The sequence below is a fragment of the Nicotiana attenuata genome, chromosome 2 (genome assembly GCF_001879085.1).
Source record: "Nicotiana attenuata strain UT chromosome 2, NIATTr2, whole genome shotgun sequence".
NCBI classification, from domain to species: domain Eukaryota; kingdom Viridiplantae; phylum Streptophyta; class Magnoliopsida; order Solanales; family Solanaceae; genus Nicotiana; species Nicotiana attenuata.
Window position 1 is genome coordinate 6,205,036 of NC_031990.1, and position 24,237 is coordinate 6,229,272.

General features: G+C 33.9%; 3 protein-coding genes across 3 annotated transcripts; 1 reads left to right on the top strand and 2 right to left on the bottom strand.

The window, feature by feature from the left end:
- Nucleotides 4,337-5,132, bottom strand: LOC109216109. Its single transcript, XM_019380243.1, has 2 exons — nt 4,796-5,132; nt 4,337-4,464 (listed from the first exon to the last, which is right to left on the bottom strand). Exons 1-2 carry the CDS (start codon nt 5,130-5,132, stop codon nt 4,337-4,339), a joined length of 465 nt encoding a protein of 154 aa, XP_019235788.1.
- LOC109243683 lies at nt 11,983-15,433 on the top strand. Its single transcript, XM_019410655.1, has 4 exons — nt 11,983-12,133; nt 13,495-14,372; nt 14,493-14,552; nt 14,818-15,433. The coding sequence occupies exons 2-4, from the start codon at nt 13,707-13,709 to the stop codon at nt 15,220-15,222; spliced, it is 1,131 nt and encodes a 376-aa protein (XP_019266200.1). The 5' UTR covers nt 11,983-12,133; nt 13,495-13,706; the 3' UTR covers nt 15,223-15,433.
- On the bottom strand, nt 18,398-22,084 carry LOC109222635 (gibberellin 2-beta-dioxygenase 8-like). Its single transcript, XM_019386967.1, has 3 exons — nt 21,563-22,084; nt 20,196-20,517; nt 18,398-18,739 (listed from the first exon to the last, which is right to left on the bottom strand). The coding sequence occupies exons 1-3, from the start codon at nt 22,015-22,017 to the stop codon at nt 18,509-18,511; spliced, it is 1,008 nt and encodes a 335-aa protein (XP_019242512.1). The 5' UTR covers nt 22,018-22,084; the 3' UTR covers nt 18,398-18,508.

Genomic DNA, 24,237 nt, shown 5'->3' on the forward strand with positions numbered 1-24,237 from the left:
GTCGCGGATTGAGGCAGTGCACTTGTTAATATGCGCGGCCACTAGCACGCCCGCGCTAGTCCAGGCCTGGAAACTTGTCATTTTTCACATTGGAGAAGGTATAATTGTCTGGGCCCAACCCTACTTGGTATATATACATGGAAAAATGATATTTTGAGAGAGTTGGACATACTTTTGACACAGATTCGACCTAAGGAGGCAGAGACACAATACGAGCAAGGCGGGGAATTCTTCTACGAGTTTTTCCTTCCTCTTCCTATTTTTCATTGTTGGTTATAACTTTTAGTATTGTAGTTTTACATACTATTATGAATAGCTAATTTGTTATCTGGAGTTTTGATAGAACCTTTTGTAGGATAAATTCTTGTTATGTTTTTATATAATTGAGCCGTAGCTTTTCTCTATTTGTTCAACTACGTTTATATTGTGGTTGGTTGAAGAGCTCTCAATTGACTGTGCGTATTTAATGTGTATTACTCGGGAGAGAGTGCATATTTAGGTAGTTGTTGAACAACATCACTCCCGACGTATGTGAGGAATCAATAACCAAGGGTTTAAAGGTCGGATTGGGGATAACGAAACCTTGGGTGCGATCTAAGTGAGCTGTAATTAAAGCCAGCTAGCGTAACTCGGGAGAGTATGTCTAGTAAATTATCGTAATTACTCGGGAGAGAATTACTACACGCAGAGTGCTCATGATCGGTAGAGAATACTTAGGCGAAATTATAGAAGACATAGCGGGAAGGATTCCGACAATTGGAAAAATCATAACTCTAGACCTCCTTCATCTTTTCTCCAACCTGTAGTATCTTTAGAGTTAATTTATTATTTTAATTTGTTAGTTAGCTAGTTAAACACAAGAATCTTAATATCTATAAGTTGTGAATTGTTCAAGCTTGTATTCTTGGTGATAGTGAACAACTATTGCTAAGCCTTAGTTCTCTATGAGATTCGACTCCGGACTTGTAAACCGGATTATATTTGCAACGACTGCTTAGTCCTTTTTATAAGGCATAGTTGGGCGTGATCAAATTTTGTTTAACTGCACAGGTTTATGTATGTGTCTTGTCTTAGTCTCGTCACTACTTCGCCGAGGTTAGGCTCGGCACTTACCAGTACATGGGGTCGGTTGTACTGATACTGCACTCTGCACTTTCTGTGCAGATTTCGGTGCCGGCCCGTGTTGACTCGAGTTGAGCTACTGCCTTCAGTCCAACAGGAGACCCAAGGTAGATTTGCCGGCGTTCGCAGACCCTGAGTCCCCTTCTAGTTATCCTATTTCCCATTTTCTTTTAATTCGAGAACAGTTGTATTTTCTTTCAACCAGTATTTGTAGTGACTCTTAGATGTTCGTGAATTGTGACACCAATTTCTGGGTAGTTGTGTATAAGTACTTGGATTATTATAAAATTCCGCACTCCTTTAATCTGTTTTGGTTTAATTGCTGTTATTTACTGAATTCTTTAGTGGTTAACGTATTAAATCTCTATCTGTTGACTTGCCTAGCAGTCTGAAAAGTTAGGTGCCATCACGATCCCGACGGTGGGAAATCCGGGTCGTGACTGTTTAATGGAAATAAAGAAATAAAATTTTAATGAAAGATAATATTAATAATATATAAGAGAGAGAAAAATATAAAAATAAATATTTTTTTTTGGAGTAAAAAATGGAGTAATGGTTGGAGTTAGTTTACTCCACATCTTGGAGTAAAAATTTGGAGTGAAGGGTTGGAGATGACCTTAAAAGCCTATTCGTTAGTGAAATTCGCTATAAGTTATTGATTTTTTATTTATTTCTGCTTACAGGTCATGTATAGTTATTTATGATTTTATTCAAACTTTTTTAATACTCTTTCCATGCTAAATGATTCTAGAAAATAAGAATAATGTGAAATTAAATAACTTGATGGTATCAAAGCCAACAAGTAAATAGATCAATTTATGATAACTTAACATTTTAACATGCTAGCTTAGAGCAAATTTCCTGGATGGTCACCCAAGTTATAAGGATATACTAACAAAATTACATTTATTTTATTTAGAACAACAAAATCACCCAACAATTACTTTTTGACTCAAAAAATAAAAACACATATCTAATATACCATATCATATAAAATTTTATTTTTTAATTATAAACTCAATTTAATTCGTGGCTCAAGTACCCATCTAACCCACCCAATAAATAAATGGGTCTACCTTAAAAGTTCCTAGTCTATTCACATTCCCTCATATTCCATCAAGAAATCACATGAGATAAAACATGGAATTCAAGGGTCCTAAAGTAGCGTCCAAATATAAACTTTTCAAAGAAAAGAATGTACTTCTTCAATTTTTCAAGAAGTAATTTAATAGATTTGTAGAGAGAATTGTCTCTTCAGACGCTATATACCATTGATGTCGACCAAATATACCACCACGAGGTAAAATCCATAGGTCTTTTTTTATTTTTTTTTTTTTTTTGTCTTTTAAGTGTAGAAGATAAAATAATTTCAAATACCCAACGAGATATTGAAGTAATTTTCTTAAAAGTTATGTTTTTTATGGTTTGAATCAGTTTTTCTATTTGTGTGTATGATTTATGTAATTGTGGAGATAATTTAATCTCGTTGTGCGTGTATGTATTTTCTGCATATTTTCTTCTATTTAGTATGCCAATCAAAGGTTTCGTTGTGGTAGCTCTTTTATTCAAAGAATTTCAGTACAAATTGCAAGGGGAAAAACTCTTTGGAATACGTTTTAAAATTTTTTGGATCACAAATTATGAGAAATTGAGCAAACATACTGAAACAACCCGATTAGCAAAATTGAAAATCAAAATACTATACCGAAAAAGTAGAAACTAAGCAAATTGAATAAAACTAGCTAATGCCGACCCAAAATATTGTACCGAAATACTTAAAAATTGAACTAATCTAACCAATGCAACATTTCTTCCGTTACCACTTCCCTCGTTTTCTATTTCTTTTTTATTTTATTTACTCCCAACAGAGCAAAAATTGTCTTATCGGCCAGTACATTGTAGTACATTTGGCGGGACTACGGAGATGGCGGAGCGTGGCGTGGGCCCGACTTAGTGCCTTCTCGTCTACTTGGTTTGCGACCTTTACCCATAGCTTTGAAGACGCATACACAACCTCTGGGCTTTGATAATACTCAAAATAATGTAGGTGACACACATTTAATCTCCAAATTAGCCCGTAAATGATGATGGGTCATGGTGATAGGATATCCCTATAACTTGGGTGACCATCCAATGAATTTACTCGCTAGTTTAGGATGGACCACAAAAAACCTCCCCACATTTCAAGTTCACTCTTTCAATAATCGAGCCATCGTCTTCAGAAAATAATCATATAACTTACTTACATTCAAGGGAAATAGAGGCAGACACGGTGGATATTTGTTCTTGAAGATATAATGTATTTAATAAGAATGAGGAATGGTAAAAAAAAAATACGTATTATGCCTTAAAATATGCGATCACTCCAAACACTGAGGATGATTTGTAAAAACAGAATAAATAAAAGAACAAAATCACTCTACACGAACTGTGGGGATTAATTTGTAACAAGGTAACTCTAATATTTTAAAAGGTGTATTACAATTGAAATTCTCAAAGAAGTTTACTAAGTACCTCAATAATATGACTCTATTATATATACTCTTCCGTCTTCATGTATTTTAAAATAAAATATTTATAATTTTCTTATTATAAAAATCTTACAAAAATATTAATATAATGCTATATTCATTTTACTAGGATGTTAAGTATTTAGTTTAGAAAAACTATAAAGTATACAATATAATTATAAAAAGTAAATTTTAAAATAATTTAAAATTTTTATGTATTTAATTTTATGAATTTAAGAGGATAACAATTTTTTTGGAAATATTTAGCTATCCTTCTAATTAAAAACAATAAACTTTTTTTTTTGAAACATGTACTCTTCAAATCTCTCTCTCAAAAAAAGACATCGTATTATTTATATTATTTTATTAGTAATAAATCTCATACATTTTAACGTGTAAGTTATTTGCATTTTGTTTTGAATAATAATATTTTATTATACAAAATTTCTTTTTCTGTTTAGTTCAGTTATTTGTTTTTTCACTTTAAATTATCTTATATTTAATTAGCTAAATAAAATTTTCGTGTAAAGGATTTCTATTATGTAAGGGGGGTCAAATTCATTTAGAAAAAAAAGGATAACATAAATTCTATATAGGATGTAAGGGAGGTGTAACAAAATATAAGGATGTATTTGTTTGTAATTGCGCAATATTATACCCCACTAATTTCTTTTCAACATAGTTATACTAATTGATGTCTGCAATTAAACTAGGCCGACGGATCCAGCCTCCGGTGAACCCGTCGGCACTTTCTCCAGTCGAATCAAATCGCCGGAAACTTCAGTGACCTCACAGCACAGGTACGCCTCTTCTTCCGCTCGTTCTGCGGGTACTAAAAATATGGAATTATAGCCAAACATCAGCTTCTCCTCTGTACATGCCCGAACCATCTGAGCCGCGCTTCCCGCAACCAATGGGAGTCAACCCACTTTCTCCCGAATTTCATCATTCCTAACTTATCCATCCTAGTGTGCCCACACATCCACCTCAACATCCTCATTTCTGCTATTTTCATCTTCTGGATATGTGAGTTCTTAACAGGTCAACACTCAGCCCCATACATCATGGCTGGTCTAACTACCGCTCTATAAAACTTACCTTTGAGTATCGCTGGCATTCTCTTGTCACACAGGACTCTAGATGCTAACCTCCAATTTATCTACCCCATCCCAATACGGTGTGCGACATCCTTGTCTGTCTCCCCACTCCCCGGATAACCGACCCAAGGTACTTAAAACTGCCTCTAGTAGGGATGACCTGTGATTCAAGCCTCACTTCCACACTCGCTTTTCTCGGCTTGGCACTGAACTTGCACTCCAGGTATTCCGTCTTAGTCCTGCTCAGCTTGGAATCCTTAGACTCAAGGGCATGTCTCCAAACCTCCATCCTCTCTTTAATACCGTCTCGCGTCTCATCAATCAGAATTATGTCGTCAGTGAATAACATACACCATGACCACGGTATCTCCCCTTGAATATGGTGTGTTAATGCGTCCACCATAAGGGCAAATAAGAACGGGCTGAGCGCAGAACCTTGGTGTAACCCCATAATAACCGGGAGAAACTAGAAAAATTAAAGGATTATTTGATATCTTTTGTTAGTTATGTGCAACACTTCTTAAGGCATATTATTTGTGTCTTTCTTTTGCTAAAAACTTGTGTTCGTATTATTGTTTGAAATGAGTTGCAGATAAATGTACAATTTTAATTATTGAGCAAAACTTGTAAGCTTATGTAATCATGTTGGTAATAAAATTTAAAGTGGTTATTTACCGGTTACAACTGGGTTGAGGTGCACAATCAGATTTATCTTTTTCAGTTAGGAATATTATGCATCCTAACAACAAAGAGAATGTAATGACCTAACTGGTCGTTTTGAATATCTGCACTTCACTTGGTACTTTGAGGGCTCGAGTATCTCCGTATGATGTATTATGACTTGCGTAAATCATCGGTATTGGTTTTCAAGTTATCTGGAATCAGTTTGGAAGAATGAACTTCAGGATTTAAGTTCTAAGTTGGAAGAATTGACCAAGTTTGATTTTTTTAGCATTTGACCTCGAAATGGAGTTTCGTCAGTTCCGTTGGCTCCGTTGGGTGATTTTGGACTTAGGAGCGCGTCCGGATTGTTATTTAGGGGTCCGTAGTTGAATTAGTCTTGAAATGGCGAAAGTTAGATTTTTTGAGAAGTTTGAGCGGGAGTGGACTTTTTGATATCGGGGCCGGATTCTGATTCTGGAAGTTGGAATAGGTCCGTAATGGCAATCGGAAGTGATTTGATATGGTTCAGACGCTCGGTTGTGATTCTAGAAGTTCTTGAAGTTTAGTTTGATTTTCATGCGTTTTGGCGTCTGATTCGTGATTTTAGAAGTTATTTTGACGATTTGAGCACGCGAGCGAGTTCGTGTCGTGTTTTTAGACTTGTGTGCATATTTGGTTTGGAGCCCCGAGGGCTCGGGTTAGTTTCGGATTGATTTCGGAATGATTTTTCATAATATTTGAGTGCTGGTGCTAGTGTCATCGCATTTGCGATGTATTGGTCACAAATGCGAAGAAGTCATCGCATTTGCGAAAAATTGGACTGCTGGGCGGATTCGCATTTGCGAGGTTTGGTTGCTCGCTTTTGCAATGACCCTAACGCTTTTGCGAGGCTATGGGCTTCGCATTTGCGAAGTTTTGGTCGCAAATGCAACCTTAACAGAAATCCTCCAGGTTCGCAATCGCGATAAGTTTTTCGCATTTGCGGGGTTCGCAAATCACAAATGCGCCATCTTCAACCTGTTAAGTGCTGAGAATTCCGAGTTTTTGCTTCATTTTCATATTTTTGAACCCTAGCTTCGAGGAGAGGCGGTTTTGTGAAGGAATTTTCATACCAAATAATTGGGTAAGTATCTTTAATTAATTTCCAACTATATTTCATGACTTTATACAAGATTTAACTTCAAATTCATGGGAAATCTATGGAAAAATTTGGGAATTTTGTCAAAGTTTTAAAAAATGAAAATTTGAGATTTGAGAGTCGAATAAGACTCGGATTTGAAAACAAAATACATATTTGGACTCGTGAGGCTATGGGTGGTCAAGACCTACCCTCGGGCCCGGGTTTTGACCGGGCCGGCCCGGGGTTTGACTTTTGTCGACTTTTTAGAAATTGAATAAAAATCACAGCTTTATTAATTGAAATTATTTCCTGTTGCATTATGTGATGTATTCAAGTCGTCTTTGTCTAGATTGAGCTGAGCGGAGGTGAATTTGTAGAGGAAAAGGCTAAGTTGAGTGTTGGGTTAGCCGAATCGAGGTAAGTGTTTTGCCTAACTTTGTTGAGAGAATTTTTCCTCTTATTTGACATTGTTTGCTACATGCGGGGGTGATACATATATGAGGTGACGAGCGTGTATGTATATGCCAAGGTTAATCATGCTCGGGTGGTGGATTATGTTACATGTATGTTTGTAGAATTTCGTGACTAATCACGCACAACTATGCCTTATAAAAGGACACGCGGACGTTGCAAATATAACCTGAGTATTTAAGCCTAGAATCGAATCCACAGAGAATTAACCTATCAATTACTTTTGTTGGACTTACTAAATTCTTTATAATCAACTTTCCCAAACGTTGTAAACAATAGTTGATGGTATTTCTAATAACTAAGACTGAAAGTAAATAAACAGCTGTAAACTAAATATGCTTGGGTTGTAAACAATAATGAGAAGGTTCTAAGGTAGTGATTTCCCCTATTGATGGAATCCCTTCCGGTTATGTTTCATATAGATTCACCAAACCATCTCTATCAATCATGAGCATTCTTTTTACCGTAAATCTCTCCCGAGTAATCGCAATAATTTACTAGACGCACTCTCCCGAGTTACGCTAGCTGACTTAATTTATTACAGCTCACTTTAGATTGCACCCAAGGCTTCGTTATCCCTAATCCCGCCTTTAAACCCGCAGTTATAGATCCCTCTTATACTTTGGGAGTGGTGTTGTTCAAGAATTACCTAAATATGCACTCTCTTCCGAGTTATGCACACTAAATAGGCACAGCTAATTGAGGATCCTGTCAATTAACTACAACAAACACGTAGTTGAACAAATAGAGATTAACTGGCAAACTATATTAACATAATCAAGAAGTTCAGCCTTCTATAGGTTCCATCAAAACCTTAGACTAAAGTATTTAGCTACTCATAACAACGTAAGGATAAACTACGAAAATATTCATAATTGAAAAATAACAAGAAAAAGAAGAGATAAAGAACTATGATGTTTTTGGGTGATCTCTCACACTTGTGTATCTTGCAAAAGTATTCTCCAAAACAAGTCTACCCTAATGTGGCCGAATTTCTACATCTTATAAGGGTTTTACACCAAGTTTTTCCGACTTGACACTTTGGTTCCTGAATCTGCAACAATGTTCTGCCGCAGTCCTATCGCGGTTACGCCCGGACAGCGGCAGGCCAGCTTTAGTTCTGGTTTTGTCCCTTCGCTTGGTGCACTTTGTGGGTATTGTATGATTGGCCTCCTTTTCTCCGTAATTGATCCCAAAAGTACTCCACAGACTTCTTTTATTGGATATACCTGCAAAGCATGAAAAGCACTAATCAGAGCATTTGGTTATCATTTTTTTAACCAAAAAGCTATACAAAAATGTGGTTCTTTAGGGCCTAATTATAGTCTAATTCACCTATTATCAGTGACCTCTTGTCTCATGCCTCACTTGACTTCTAGATATTAAGAACCTAGTATTAAATGTTAGAATCGAGACTTAGCCTAATAAACCTGATCAATTTGATGGAATTCTAAGAATACATTGATGTGCCTAATTCGGTCATCTCTATGCATAATCATTAATACATTGCTATGGCCGATATTTTGAGATGCTAGATTCCATACTTGTGTCGTTGAAAATTGTAGGATTTGTGGAGGTACTTGAATTATGTGGCCCTTGAGGGCTTATTGAATCATTGTCGGCTTAGAAATGCCGTGATTGAGAATCAGTTGGAATATTCGTTTGAACACTCTCCTTGATATTATTTATGCTTCCTGCCTTGTCATTTTATTAATATCGTATGCTTCGTAAGGAAGAGTGTAAAGCACGAAGGGTGATGCCGTGCCATTTCATATACATTATCATGCGAGGAAGAGTGTAAAGCACGAAGGGTGATGCCGTGCCATTTCATATACATTATCATGTGAGGAAAGAGTGTAAAACACGAAGGGTGATGCTGTGCCATATCATGTGAGAGTAAAAGCATGAAGGGTGATACCATGCCATTTCATTTATATTGTAAGGATTTTAATATGGCGAGGTCATGGCACGAAGGGTGTGTCTGTGCGGGTGAGGATGAGGGACATGCATTATGATGTGATATATGTTTTTCGTGTATACATTTATGCCTTTATCTTGAGCTGTCGCTGTCGTAATTATATATTTTGTGTGACTTGTTGTTATTGTTCCGTACTTGACCTCCATCTCAGTTGTGTTGTGTTGTCCATGTATTTTACTTGCTTAACTTGCATATGCCATTCCTATTTTCTGCTTTTAAAATTATACTCATGCCATACCTATACTCTTGCACTCTAGTTTAAACATTCCAGCATGCCAGTCATTCATGCCCTTACTTGTTAACTTGAAAAAGATCATGTGTTTCTTTCTTACTTGTCATAATTGTACTTAGGCCTCCAATATGCTAGTTAGTTGACGTTGATATTCCTTGCTTTCTAATTGTTGTTATTACTCACGTGCTTTCTGTTTAGTCCTTTACTGTTGCCCACATGTATATCCTTGTCCATTGTTGTTACTTGCGTATTTCCTACTTTGCAATTCCTGTTATCGTGTTTCTGTCATCTGGTTGATTCCCTTATACGTACATTTGGAAGGATGTGTTGAACGCACGAAGGGTGTTGCCGTGCTAATTGATTTGTCACATAAATTTATTTATATATGGTGAGGATGAGATAGAAGCACGAAGGGTGTTACCGTGCAATTTGACTTGATATCTTGGATACACTTCTCCTACCAGGAAAAACTGTAAATCTTCTACTGTGGTTCCTTCTAGTAATTGTTGACTGTCTCGTAGAGTTGTATACGGTACTTCTATCTGTTATGTTCTTAACTGCCTATACTGTTAGTCTAATGTACAGGTTATAACAATAAGCATCTTTTAACTAAAAGCCTCGTCACTTCTTCGACGAGGTTAGACAAAATACTTACCAGTACATGGGGTCGGTTGTACTGATACTGCACTTCTGCACATTGCGTGCAGATTTTGGAGCGGAGCTGCTGGTGACGTCGGGTGCTGATTCGGAAGGTGTTCGTGCATTTGGATATAGCTGCCACTTGTCCTTGGTAGCTTAGGTTATTGCTAATCTGTTTATGTAACCTTCAAACATAACATGTATTTATTTGTATCAGTTCTGAAATTCCAAATCTTAGAAGCTCGTGATTCGTACTACCAGGTCTTGGGTAAATTTGTAAATGCTCAGTTATCTATTCTCTTTTATCTTATAATCTCAGTTGAGTTGTGTTTTCTGTTTGTTGGCTTACCTGACGGGTTGAGTTAGGTATCATCACGACTTGTAGTTTTTGGGTCGTGACAAAGAATATATGCTTTCTTGGAAGGGTTAATAGTTGCTAATGAAGCAGGAGAGTTATGTTTCTACCACGAAATTGGTCCTGCATGATGTAGATGAAGAGGAGAAGGCACACATGCTCAATTATCATAGTGAAAATTAGCTGTTGCCGTTGCACAATGTACCATATGGGACTAATCATGTGATAAAATATTTAAGGATTTATGAGATTATCATGCTTTAATCAAACTCATATCACAGACAAGAAATAGTAATTTGTCTTTGATTAATATATTGACGTCTTAACATAGACCATTGCCCAAATGATAAAAAAATAGTAATAATCTTTCTTAATATTAACATGAATAAACAGTAAATGTGTTAGATTTGCATGTAGATTAAAAAAATTATTTTTAACAATAATATATTGATAGTAAACCCATTTACTTGTTGGGTAGGTTAGATGGGTATTTGGGTCATGGGTTAAATAGATTTTATTATTAAAAAATAAATTTTTAATATGGCATGGTATAATATATTGATAGTAAACCCATTTACTTGTTGAGTAGGTTAGATGAGTACTTGGGTCATGGGTCAAATAAATTTTATTATTAAAAAATAAAATTTTAATATGACATCGTATATTAAATATGCACTTTTATTTTTTGAGTCAAAGGTAATTGGTGGGTGATTTTATTGTCCTAAATAAAATGAAAGTAACTTTGGTAGGATATCCCTGTAACTTGGGTGACCATCCAAGGAATTAACTCGCTAGCTTATGATAGACCACAAAAAACCTCCCCATATTTGAAGTTCTCTCTTTAAATAATCGAGCCATCGTCTTAAGAAAATTTTTTTATAACTTACTTACATCCAAAAGAAATAGAGGCCGATCCGATGGGTATTTTTGTCGTTGATAAATTTATGTATTTAATAAAAATTAAGAATAATAGAAAATATGTATTAAGCCTTATAGTATATGATAATTCCAAACACTAAGTGGATGATTTGTAAAAAGAGAATAAAAGAAAAGAACAAAATCATTCTACACAAACTATGTGGATTGATTTGTAAAAAAGTAACTCTAATATTTTAAAAGATGTATCACAATTGAAATTCTCAAAAGAAGTTTACTAACTACCCCAATAATATGACTCTATTATATACACTCTTCCTTCTTCATGTATTTTAAAATAAAATATTTATAGTTTTCATATTATAAAAATCTTACAAAAATATTAATATAATACTATATTCATTTTACTGGGATGTTAAGTATTTAGTTTAGAAAAATTATAAAGTATACAATATAATTATAAAAAATAAATTTTAAAATAATTTAAACTTTTTATGTATTTAATTTTACGAACTTAAGAGGATAACTATTTTTTTGGAAATATTTAGCTATCCTTTTAATTAAAAAAAAAAAACTTTTTTGGAAACATTTACTCTTCAAATCTCTTAAATAAGACATGACATCGTATTATTTATATTATTTTATTAGCAATAAATCTCATACATTTAAACACGTAAGTTATTTGCATTTTGTTTTGAATAATAATATTTGCTATATAAAATTTCTTATTTTTATTTAGTTTATTTTGTATTTTCACTTTAAATTATCTTAAGTTTAGTTAGTTAAATAAAATTTTCGTGCATAGGATTTCTATTATGTATGGGGGTTCAAAGTCATTTAGAAAAATAAGGATAACATAAATTCTATTCTATAGTATTGGAGGCGTAACAAAATATAAGGCTGTATTTGTAATTGCGCAATATTATACCCCACTAATTTCTTTTCAACATCCTTATACTAATTGACGTCTGCAATTAAACTAGGCCGACGGATCCAGCCTCCGGTGAACCCGCCGGCACTTTCTCCCGTCGAATCCAATCGCCGGCAACTTCAGTGACCTCACAGCACAGGTACGCTTCTTCTTCCGCTCGTTCTGCGGGTACTATCTATGTTTATCAATCAATTTTTGAGCTCATTCTCCTTCTCCGACAAATAAATTCAAAAATTTGCTCGAATAGAGAATTCGCCAATTAATTGCAATTTTTTAGAATTCCTTTTCTTGTGGATTTTTCTGCAAGTAGAATTACTTTTCAGGATTTTAAGTTAAGTCATGCAGAGTACCACTACACACTATTACTTTGTGATAACAGGTCAATAGTCACCATTTAATGACTACCATAAATATTTGAGTTTATGATGTTCAATTTAAGCAATTTTACACCTCATGTCACCTATGGTAAATACTTACCTGCTCCCGGTATGTGCACCCAGCCAATGAATATAAGACATATGTCTTGCATATACACTTTTTAATACTTAATCATGGTTAAGTGATATGCTTTTTTACTTTAATTTGTTGATTCTTAAAGTTATTATTTAGTTAGGTGTTAACGCCAGGTGTGGCTAAGTATACCTTTGCAGCATGTATCATGTCTTATTTTTATGATTACAAATCTCGCATTTTAAGGAGGCTTACCTGCAGATATCCTTTGAGCAACCTGATGGTGTAAATAATTCTGTACGCAGACGGTGTATATAACTTAAAAAAGTTTCAGTATAGCTAAGAGAGTACAATAAATTACTTACCTGATTGTGTAAAAAAAGTTTACATTCTCAGTGCATAGAAATTGAACGCTGAACATATAATTTCTAAATCGATGTCCAAATACTTAATCAGCCCGTATTTCTTGGCTGGATTTTTATGTAAACGAGTAAATCGTTGAAATTTTGGTGCTATTTTTCTTTATTTTATGGTTATCTTTGTGATTTCTGCTTTCATGTGATTCAGCATAGCTAAGAGGGTACAACAATGTGATTGATTTCATATATATCATCTTATAAAGTTGATAGTTGGTTCTGTTGATTTTTGTGGATTATGAGAGAAGAAAAGAAGTAGGGCAGCTGCAGACAAACTTATTAGTCTTTGGACTCTATTATTATTAGTGAACCAGTTTGGTAGGTACTAGAAGTAATAGTTGTAAGAAAATATTTTCTAGAACGGTTTTGCATTTTCAAGAGTTTGCGCAGATGAAACAACCCTGAAGAAAAATCTTGTAGATTATGTGCGAAGTTACAATCTTGAAAAACTGTTATGCAAAACTTTCGAAAATTTTAACATTTCTATTCAAAGTCATATGTGGTTCTAAGACATCCTTTTGTGCTTACCAATACTATTTCATATGGAATTTTCCTATAATAAAGCCCAAAGTTTGTGATTGAAGCTTCATCATCCGAAAGAGAATTCATTTTCTTCTTTTGTCTATTTTTATAGGGTGCATTTTGAGGAAGGTGAATGCTCAAATCATTCTTTTTAGTGGCAAAATATATCCCGAGCTGATGAAAGTTGTCTCCCTTCGCCACTATGTATAAGCTGGTGCAAGCTGATTGAGTTGTTTTTGATACAGCTTTTAGCTTGAATATTCTAAGCGTCCTCCCTTTTTGTCGACCGAGTAGCTTTAACTTTACAGGAAATTTATTTACTAGATGTATTTCTGCAAAAGAAAAACAAAAGAAATAATGGATGATCGGATTGTTCTTGACAAGGGTCAAAAAAGGCAGTTGCCTCAGTGGATGTTTGCTGCGTCTGCTGCTGATCAAGTAAAGGAAAAAGTCAAAACTGATCATGTAGACAGTAATAATAATACAGAGGGGGAGATTGTCACCCAGAAGCGCAGCAGGTTGAAAAACAGAAAGACTAAGGACAAAAAGGAAGCATTCACCGGGGAATCATCCACACATATTTCAATATGCCAGACAACAAAAAGAAGCAGAAGAAAGTTAAACCTACCAAATGATGATTGTAATGATGAAAGCGGTCTAATGGGGAGTGAATGTGACAGGATGAAGGTAAATGGTAATGGACCGTTGCCTTTGTTGAGGAGACAGAAACAAACAACGACGAATTCCAAGATTGAGGGAGGTGCTAAGATGGAAGAGGCAACAGCAAAAGCAAATGGTAGAAGTGGCTTAAGGAAGAGAAAATGCAGCAGCCTGAAGGAAAATTCTAATGAAGCTGGCCCTAGTTTAAGGAGGCAGAAACAGAAAGTAAAAACTTCCAGGAATGAGAATTGTGCTGATATTAAAGAGTCGACACCAAAAACAGATGATGATGATTTAACTGTAGAAGATCTACTGAGCATAGAGGAAGAGGTGATCTGCTAAGTTCTCTTGAGGTCTCCTAAACAATTCTTCAGTTTTGCCATCTAAAAGTAATGTTCACATTTGGCCAGAATGTGGTATCTCAGATGATTTTACTGTTCATTTTTGCAGTATGCAGGTGATTCTGATGAAGATTTGACTGTTGAAGATTTACTGAGCATTGCTAAGGAGGTGATTGTTGTTACTTAAATCCTATTTGTTTCGGATCATCAGAATTATTTACTAAAGCTTTACTTGCTATTTAAAATTAGAGGAACTACTTCGATTATTATTTAAAACAGGGAACTAGGCTATTAATCTGTGGCATCTCATTGAATGATCTGTAAAAGATATATATAGTCTCAGGGCTCTTGTTGTTTGGTATAAAAAGTAGCTGTTTCAATTCTGTAGTAAATATGAGACCTTGTTTGTTATCTTATTTTTCCTTCCCTGGCAGTATGTGAATGAGAATGAGCAAGCTGCATCAGGCAAAGGAAAAATTGGTCCAGTGGAGGATGCTATTTCCATGTCAATAGGCTCTTTAAGTTGCACTGAAGTCAATAATCAATCTTTGAGAAGAGAAGAAAGAAATTCTGATTGTATTTCAATTCAGACAACAATTGAAGATGCTCCTCCTAAGCTTAACATGTCCGAGAATCCTACCCAAGATATGTTGGATGTGTTTTTGGGCCCGTTGTTGAAGAAAACTCATGAGGAGAGGAGGGTTGAACTAGTTAGAGAAGACATGAGTTTAGCTTACGATCTAAACAAGAAAAAGCAGATCGAACCTTCTGAGGGTCAGCCAGTATTGGTAAAGAAGAAGAGCAGTCTCAAGGACAAGGTAGCTCTGCTTCTTGACTAATAGTTGTGAAGGTAATTAGGTAGAGGATTTGGAAGAATAATATAATTTATCTAATTTCACCCAAGCATTCACTTGTTTGCTTATAAATCCCTCGAGAGAGTATTTGTTTATTTGTAGATTCTTCATAGTAGTATTTTCTTTATCTCGTCGTTGTACAGTAATTATGAGAACTTGATTCCCAGTTATACGAAAAATTGTTTTTCCATGTAAATGAATGGACTCAGAGAAAGAAGCCTCAATAGCTGTGCATTATATTTTTGTCAACTGTACCATAATTTTATGTCAGAGTTGGCTATGGGAGTGAAATCGCATTCTTCATCCTGCTGATGAAGAACATGTGATGATCTTATTGAATACAGAAATTTCTATTTATCAATGTGATCAAACATCACACTGATTCTTTAGACACGTATGTCGTGGCCAGGGGCGGATGTAGTGTATTAACTACCGGTTCAGATTCCATAACTTTTGATGCGGAGTAAGATTTTATATGTAAAAATTCATTAAAATTGCAAAAATATATAGTAGATATGAACTCCATAACTTTAAAATTATGATGGGTTCAATGTTAAAAACTTTAAAAATTGAACTCATAGAGTTTAAATCCTGGATCCGCTTCTGATTGTAATCTGGCAAGTGGTTGTTCTCAAGTTTCATTTATAAGTAGGTGGCCTGCTTGATATTTTAAGATAGCTGAGACAGGACTGTAAAATGCATGAAATAGCAAGTTTTGATGATCTGAAATCAATTGGTCCTTTATGTAAATGAGTGGCTTAATCTACCTTGTGATTGCTTTTAGTTTAATACATCTCTTGGTCGGGCAATTCGGATGGATCTTTACAAAAACAATTATGCCTCGTGCCAAACAAGCTGGAGTTGGTTATATGGTGGTATTAGTACCTTGTTGTGCTCATTCCATTGGGGGGAAGAAGACTAAGAAAGATATGCCATTTTTGGTAATAAAAATTATAAAACATACCCTTGGCCTTGAATATCTCTTCGCAATATTTTTTTGTCTTTAACTTGCAATTATTTATAAGCTATAATATATATACATAACATACAATATATACTACAACAAATTATATAATGGAATATATATACATAACATACAATATATACTACAAGAAAATATATAAGGGAATATATATACATAACATACAATATATAGTACACTATACTAGTATACTATACTAGTATACTATATATATTATATTTACATGAAGAAGTAGTACTATATATACTACAAAACAAGATTTTTCAAAATGAGGGCCCCACCCCCAATGACCACCAACGGTCATATTAATTGCACAAATAGCCGTTTTTTTTTGTAAATTTACGAAAACTAACCTTCTCTAACACTATAAGTACCCCCCTCCCTCTTCTTCATTTCAATACTCAATACTCATTTCTCAATCTAAATTTCTCTCAATCTCTCAATCTCCAATTTTCAAGACTTCAAGTCTCAATCTCAATTTTCAAGTTAAATCATGCCTCGTTCGGAAAGAGTGCGCTTATTTGTGTCGCAATACTATGAAGTGCTTGAAGAAAATGAAGAAGGCCAAATATTAAAGTGCAAGAACTGTGAAAGAGTCTTAAATTTTCGTTCAGGGTGTACCACAGGCATTTTAAGGAGGCATATAAAGTATTGTGTTGAGGGTATGTATCCGCAAATTCGTCTTTAAGATTTTTCAACAATTTGTATTATTTTAAAATTATTAGACGTATTTATGCTTCATGTTGTACTTTGTTATTAATTTATTATGCATGCCAATTTAGTTTTACTATTGATTTGTTATTTTACATTTTCGTCAAACACTTTAATAATTAGATTTCTATATTATATATACCACATATATTTATATAGCCATGCATAAGAGCAATTTATATATATATATACACATATGGTTTACAAGAAATTGCCCTAAATAAAAAAAATTAAAAAAAAAAGCCCGGAAATAAAAAAAGCCTGTTAGGCCCGCTAAGCCCACGAGCCCGACCCATTTAGCCCAGGGCCATATGGGCTTAGGCCCGTCACGGGCTGGTCCTACCCGTTGAGCCCACGAAGCCCGGGACCGCGAAGCCCGGGACCGCCAGAGCCCGGGACCGCTAAGCCCAGGCCCGTTTAGCCCGGCCCGTTTAGCCCATTTAGGCCCGGGCTCGGGACCACATACAGCCTCGTGGCCAGTGGCGGATGTAGTGTATTAACTACCGGTTCAGATTCCATAACTTTTGATGCGGAGTAAGATTTTATATGTAAAAATCCATTAAAATTGCAAAAATATATAGTAGATATGAACTCCATAACTTTAAAATTATGATGGGTTCAATGCTAAAAACTTTAAAAATTAAACTCATAGAGTTTAAATCCTGGATCCGCTTCTAATTGTAATCTGGCAAGTGGTTGTTCTCAAGTTTCATTTATAAGTAGGTGGCCTGCTTGATATTTTATGATAGCTGAGACAGGACTGTAAAATGCATGAAATAGCAAGTTTTGATGATCTGAAATCAATTGGTCCTTTATGTAAATGAGTGGCTTAATCTACCTTGTGATTGCTTTTCGTTTAATACATCTCTTGGTCGGGCAATTCGGATGGATCTTTACAAAAACAACTATGCCTCGTGCCAAACAAGCTGGAGTTGGTTATATGAATCTTTATTGACCATGTTACTGATATATCTTTATTTATGGATCTTGTTTTAGAGCGCCTCAGTGTGAAACAAATTGGAGCCAATCGTATGAATCCTTACTGACCATGTTAATTCGAATATATCTTTATTTATGGATCTTGTTCTAGAGCAGTTCAGTGTCAAGTAAGTTGGTGTCAATTATATGAATCCTCAATGACCATATAGGTTTGGATATATCTTTATTTATGGATCTGGCCTGGCGAAATGTAACAATTTGAAAGTGTCTAAATGATGGAAGTAGAAATTTTAGGAATCTATATAACATAGTGAAAGGTTAAACAATAGGGATGGTTAACGTAACTCTTATATTTATTCATCAAACTTAGAACAATTGCAAACAAGTGAACAACATAGTACAGAAGTAATCTTCATTCTCTCTTTCTAATGTACGCGCCTATGACGTAACGTCTTCATTTACTTTCCTCTACCTTAAATTTTAAAATTATATTGGTGAATCGATCCACATATATATATACGAATGGAATACAACAAAAAACTTTTCTTGTACCAACTTCCTCAAAATTGTGATTTTCTTGTAGGATCTTAGGCCTCAAATATATGTTTTCTTTTTCTTTGCTCTTATATGTGTAAAATGCTATAGACGAAATGTTGAGAGGCCTACTTTGTGTCCAATCAATTTGACATCTTGTTGAATCTGATATCTGTATTCTCCAAAAGTGAATTTCCTATAAATAGAAGGCTCTTTGCAGCTTCCAATTAAAGAATCATAAGAAGGGCAAAGGAAATAAGCTATTGAGAATCTCTCCATCTTTCCATTAGCCATCACTTTGTGTTCCACACTTTTATACACATCGTTGCTCCAAGCCTGCATTTATTAATTATTTTAACATTGTAAATTATCAATGTAATTTGTCTATTAATGAAAAATATATAGTACTAGTATTTTAGTAAAAGAACAAAGATATTCTTAGCAGATTCAGAGGAATATACAAGATTTGAATATTGTGACTTGTGAGTTCGAATTCGGAATTTTAACACAATATATTTGATTAATGCGAGTTGAAAATTTGTAATTTGTAACATTCAAGCCAAAATTATTGAGTGCGGATGAACTTATGTAGGCTGGATCTGTCCTGAACCAATTACAACGACTATTACAACTACAAAAACATCTTAGTTAATGTTTTTTTAACTAAAGTAAAGGACAAAAAGGAAAGATAGAATTTGTGCGACTATTGCAAAAATTATTTTTTAAAAACAATGCGCACTTTAATTATTTTACTAATTAAATGCAAAAATTTGGTGATGATTTGGAGATAGCCACCAATCAAAGAGAAAATAAGTGTTTCCATTTGGGCGAAGTATGGACAAAATACTCGTGTTATTTTTATCGATGAAGAAGGAATTGACTTTGTTGGGTACAATTCTTGGACAAATATAACATGCCAAAATTATTTTATTTTTTATACGTTGCTTTTTATCTGGCTGATGATATATTTTTTTTTTTAATTTTATATAGTGACAAAATGAGACCATAAGCGACTCTGGCAATTGGAGAGAATATTGGTGAAAAAGAAAGTGGATTCTTTGACATTGGTTTCGTCATTTCTTGACCAATAAAAAACATTTATAAAGAAAATGGACTTTTAATTATTTATATAAAAAGGTGATAATGACATTTTCTATTTTTTATTGTAGTTTTCAAATATAAAAGTTTTACTATTTAAGAAAAATCAAATCGGTGTTCAAAAATCAAAATCAATCCAAGAATTAGACAATGTGACCCTGATATATTCAATTCTTTCACCTCTTTGAATAGAGGAGTAATATCTTCTGGAAACAAAAAAACTACTATCATTTGCTTGTACAATTTGTTTTTTTTTTTTTTTTTTGCAATAAATGTTTTTTTAGTGTTAATTAAGTGTGACTTTTAAGGGAGAATAAAGATAGTTTAAACAAATATTTTTCACTTTTGTCACTTGCAAAATACTAAAAAATAAAACTCAAAACAAAACTACCCAAAATACTTTTTATTTTTTATTTTATAAACCAAGCAAGAGATTTCTTTCTTGTAATTATTATTTCCTTCACTTCCTTATAACTTGAGACCATCAATCGATTGAAGGTAAGGTACTATACTAAATTAGGCGTTATCCGAGGTCACACGACTCAGACAGACTCTATACATGTGCGCATGCCTATTTCGCTTTAGGAGATATCATCATGAGATACTCTAAACAAGTCATCCTCACTTGTCATTTTGATCCATTAATTTCCAAAAACAAAAGTGATTAAGAAAAAGAAAAAAAGTTAAAGTGTACCTGAAAAAGATCTCCAATGTTGACAATAAGTGCATTTTGGTTAGGTTTGACAGCTACCCATTTGGAGTCTTTCATTAGTTGAAGTCCACCAACTTGATCTTGATGTAAAATGGTCAAAAAATCACTATCTGTATGTGGTACTAATCCAAATATTTCTGGAGAAATTTGACAAGGTGGATAGTGATTGAGTCTAAGAAAACATGAATTCTCATTGCAAATTTCTCTCATTATATTATCTTTTTGACCTAAGTTTCTTACAAGAACTCCAGCAAGTGATTTGGCTAGGTCTTGCATTGCAGCTGCATATTCCACCATCACTTCCCTATAAACAATTTTTTTGAAGAGACATTATATATTTGACTGGAAAATTTGAGTTCTATGCACTAACAGTACTGATGAGAAGATGCAGAGCAATAGATCGAATTACTATAGAAAGAAGAGTTGTAAATTATGGGACTTCTTGTCTGAGTAGGTGCTTGTGCAGCAGTAACTAGAGAAGTGAAAATTGCAATAAAGTTGTCAACTAAGAAAGACCGGAAGTCCATGCAAGCCGGGCTGATATTAACCAAAAAAATACGTACCCTCCTCGAAAGGGCCTGAAATCAAGGACCCGGTCAGAGATGGAATTGAGAATAACATTAAAATTGAACAACTAATTTTTTTTTATCTAACCAGGTTGAGTTGGTCTGTAATAGTATGTAACTCTTATTTGCATTATTTGATATCATAACCTAAAAGATACAATAATAACCTACTATAACCGATACGGTTAGATGTTACTGAGTGTAAAAATCCTTTACATTGTTAGTATATATAACTCCGATCCGAAAATCCTACTACAAGGCCATATCCTTTTCTACTATTTACTTATGGACAACCTCCCATCACCCCCCCTCCCCCCCCCCCCCCCACCCCCACAAACCCCCCCCAACAAATATTAAGTGAAAGTGTGAAACATACAATGGAAGAAAAGAAAGTGCACATATATAAAAGTTTCCTTTAATTTTTATATAATATTCCTACTATATTCTCTCTTTTTACATAGTATATACATAGTTTGCATGTGCATGTGTACTTTTATGAAGAATATTTCCCATAATAATTAAAATAAGTAATCTATTTCTTGTAAATGTTAGAGGGGGAAAAGAACTAGACAAAGTAGTAAAGAGTGATGAAAAAAATAAAAGGAGAACGAGAATGCCAAACTTGAATGAGACAAGGTGAAACTACCTAAGCTTAACAAGGTTTTGTCTTTGAATCCAGTTTGAAATTATTTATTCTAAATTCTGAGTTCGCCTCTAATTATTTTCTTTTTTTAGAATTGAACTAGAGGCGATAAAATTAATCTCTATCTAATAGATAATTACCTTAAAGTTGTGAACTCTCCATAACAATCAGCTTCTGAAATCTTTGTCAAAGGAATATGAAAAGCCTCTGACCAAGAAAATTGCTTAGGACAAGTAGCTGTTGAATTTCCCCATCTATAAGAATTATTTAAAATCCCACAATTAGCTTTCATTTGAAAAGGTGCCTTAAATAACTTCATTTGTTCTCTCCTCATTTTCCTTAGTAATTCAAGACTCACACCATGGTTCACAACTTGAAAAAAACCCCATTCAGATGAAGCCTTAGCTATGGCGTTTTCGCAACTAATCTTTTGTCTCTCATCCTTACTTTTCAGACCGCTGAGATCTATCAACGGAAGTTCGCACTCTTCCATTATCAGCTTCGCGCTGTGGTTTGTCCCACCATCGTCATGACTGCTTCGTCGCGAAAGCTTAGAGTAGTCATGTAAAAGAGGAGGATTCCAAGACTCTATCATTATAACTTTAGAAATATGTATAACTAAGTTGTGATCAAATTAAACAAGAAAAATAAGGAAGGAATTAGAAGAGTTGGGAGTTGGAACAAAGAGTACACATGGGGTATTTATATGGCTAAGTAGAGGGGAGGAAAAAGGAAGGAAAGTGTGGAAGGTAGTAGGGCCCGTTTTGCCATAAAAAAGATTTTTTTTTTTTCGAAATCAGTGTTTGACTATGAAATTTTTGACTTTCACTTGAAGATGAATTTCGAATTTTTTCAAAAATTTGAATAACTGCAAAAATCTATTTTTCAAAGTATCACTTCAAATCACTCACAAAAATTCAAACAGCCCAAAATTATATTCATGTATAAACACAACTTTAATTTTCAAATATTTCGAAATTTTACAATTCTTATGTCCAAACGGCAACTAAGAGACAAAAACCCACAATGGGGAAAAAAACAAGGGAAACCTCCTAATTCATGACAATTGTCACAATGAAACTGCATTTTCTTGAATTAAGCTCTTTACTTATAAAGGACTAATTCTACACACATTGACTAGAGAAAAAAAGATGGAATATATATATATATATATAAAGAATTAGAGCATTATTGGAGGTTTACCTTATGAGAAATTCCTATAATTAAGATGAATTAGGAAAATGAAGCTTATAATTTATAAAGGCCACTCACATATTTTGCTACTCTTTATTTTTAGACAAACCAAAAATTCTTATTAAATTAATAAAATTTGAGAAAATCTTTTTGTCCAGATTCTTGAGTGCCTAAATATATTCCCTCGAGAGGATTTTATTAGGAGAATCATTTCTTTATGAGGAAAGATGAAAAAGAAAAGTGTCAGATTCAAGAGAATTTTCACCGTAACTAGGGAATATAATAATGCAAATTCCTTATTAGATACTTAGGGAGAATATTGCCTAATTTATCGTTGACTTTAATGTTGAGAAGAAAAGTTTTGAGGCGTTTAGTTTCAAATTTCATAGGAGTTAACTCACGTACAACATAAATTTTGTAGCTGTAATCAGACGTTTCTTTCCTCTCCACATGGATAGTAGTAGATAAACATGAATTAATCGGTCTTCTCAAATTCGCTTTAGGTAAAGTACCTAAAAGAATAAAGATTTTTTTTTTTCTATTTTAAAGCTCGAACTTGAAATTTACTTAAGCGTAATGAATATATCCCAACCATTTTATCAAATCTTTCGATCGTTTTGATGCCAAGTTTTTCACGAACTGCTATTTTGTGCACTTTATGGTTTGTATCCTTTTGGATGTTGGAAACGAAAATTTTAAAGTGTGATGAAAAGTCAGTCACACATACGGCTGAATATTAAAGTAGAAAAACAGTCAATTTCTAGTATGAAAAAAATATTTTTTTATTTTTTACTTATACATAGTTGAGACAAGGAAGTCATCGCAGGATCAGGAAAAATTAAAATTTCTTTGTCGTAATTAAAATGTCTTGTTATCTAAAGTCAAAGTTAAGTTGATCATTGTCTAGTAACATTGTAAGACAAGATAAACAAAAATGTACATCGATCGATTTTTTTGGGGAAAAATAAAATAAAAAAATGGATTGCTGTCGGTCTCTATAAGCTTTTTATTCAGGGAAACTACCGGCTATGTTCTTTTATCAGTAGCTCATTATAAAAATTGTCCAATTCATAAAATATTACTAATATTAGCCAATTAGCTATTTGTAGCAAAAAAAATGTCAATTTTTTGCTTTCTTTTGAGTGGGTGTTATTAGAATAGATTGGGTATATCTTAAAGAGCTTGAATCTCAAATTTGGGATGATTTGGTGAAGTTTTGAGGAAGTTTGAATTGAAAATTCGAAGTAAAAACTGAACATGAAAAAAAATTGTCTATCACATTGTGTATCATATATGTATCATACTTGTATCAATTGTGTATCACATGTATACCTGTTTGTGAGATACATGTGTGATACATGTTTGATACATGTGTCGCAGAAGAATTTTTTGAACTCGATTTAACTACGAATTTTGATACAAAACCAGTTCAAATCACCTCCAATCTTACTCAAATTTTGTATATTGACTTATCTATTTGTTTTCAATGAATTTCAACTATACCATTGAAAAAGTTTCTTTTTTGCTTAGATTTTTGGAATATTGTATTTTTCTTTTGTAATTCATCACCTTATTTGCTACCTCATCCACAAAATTTCCTTTCTGTCTTGCATCTAATGTT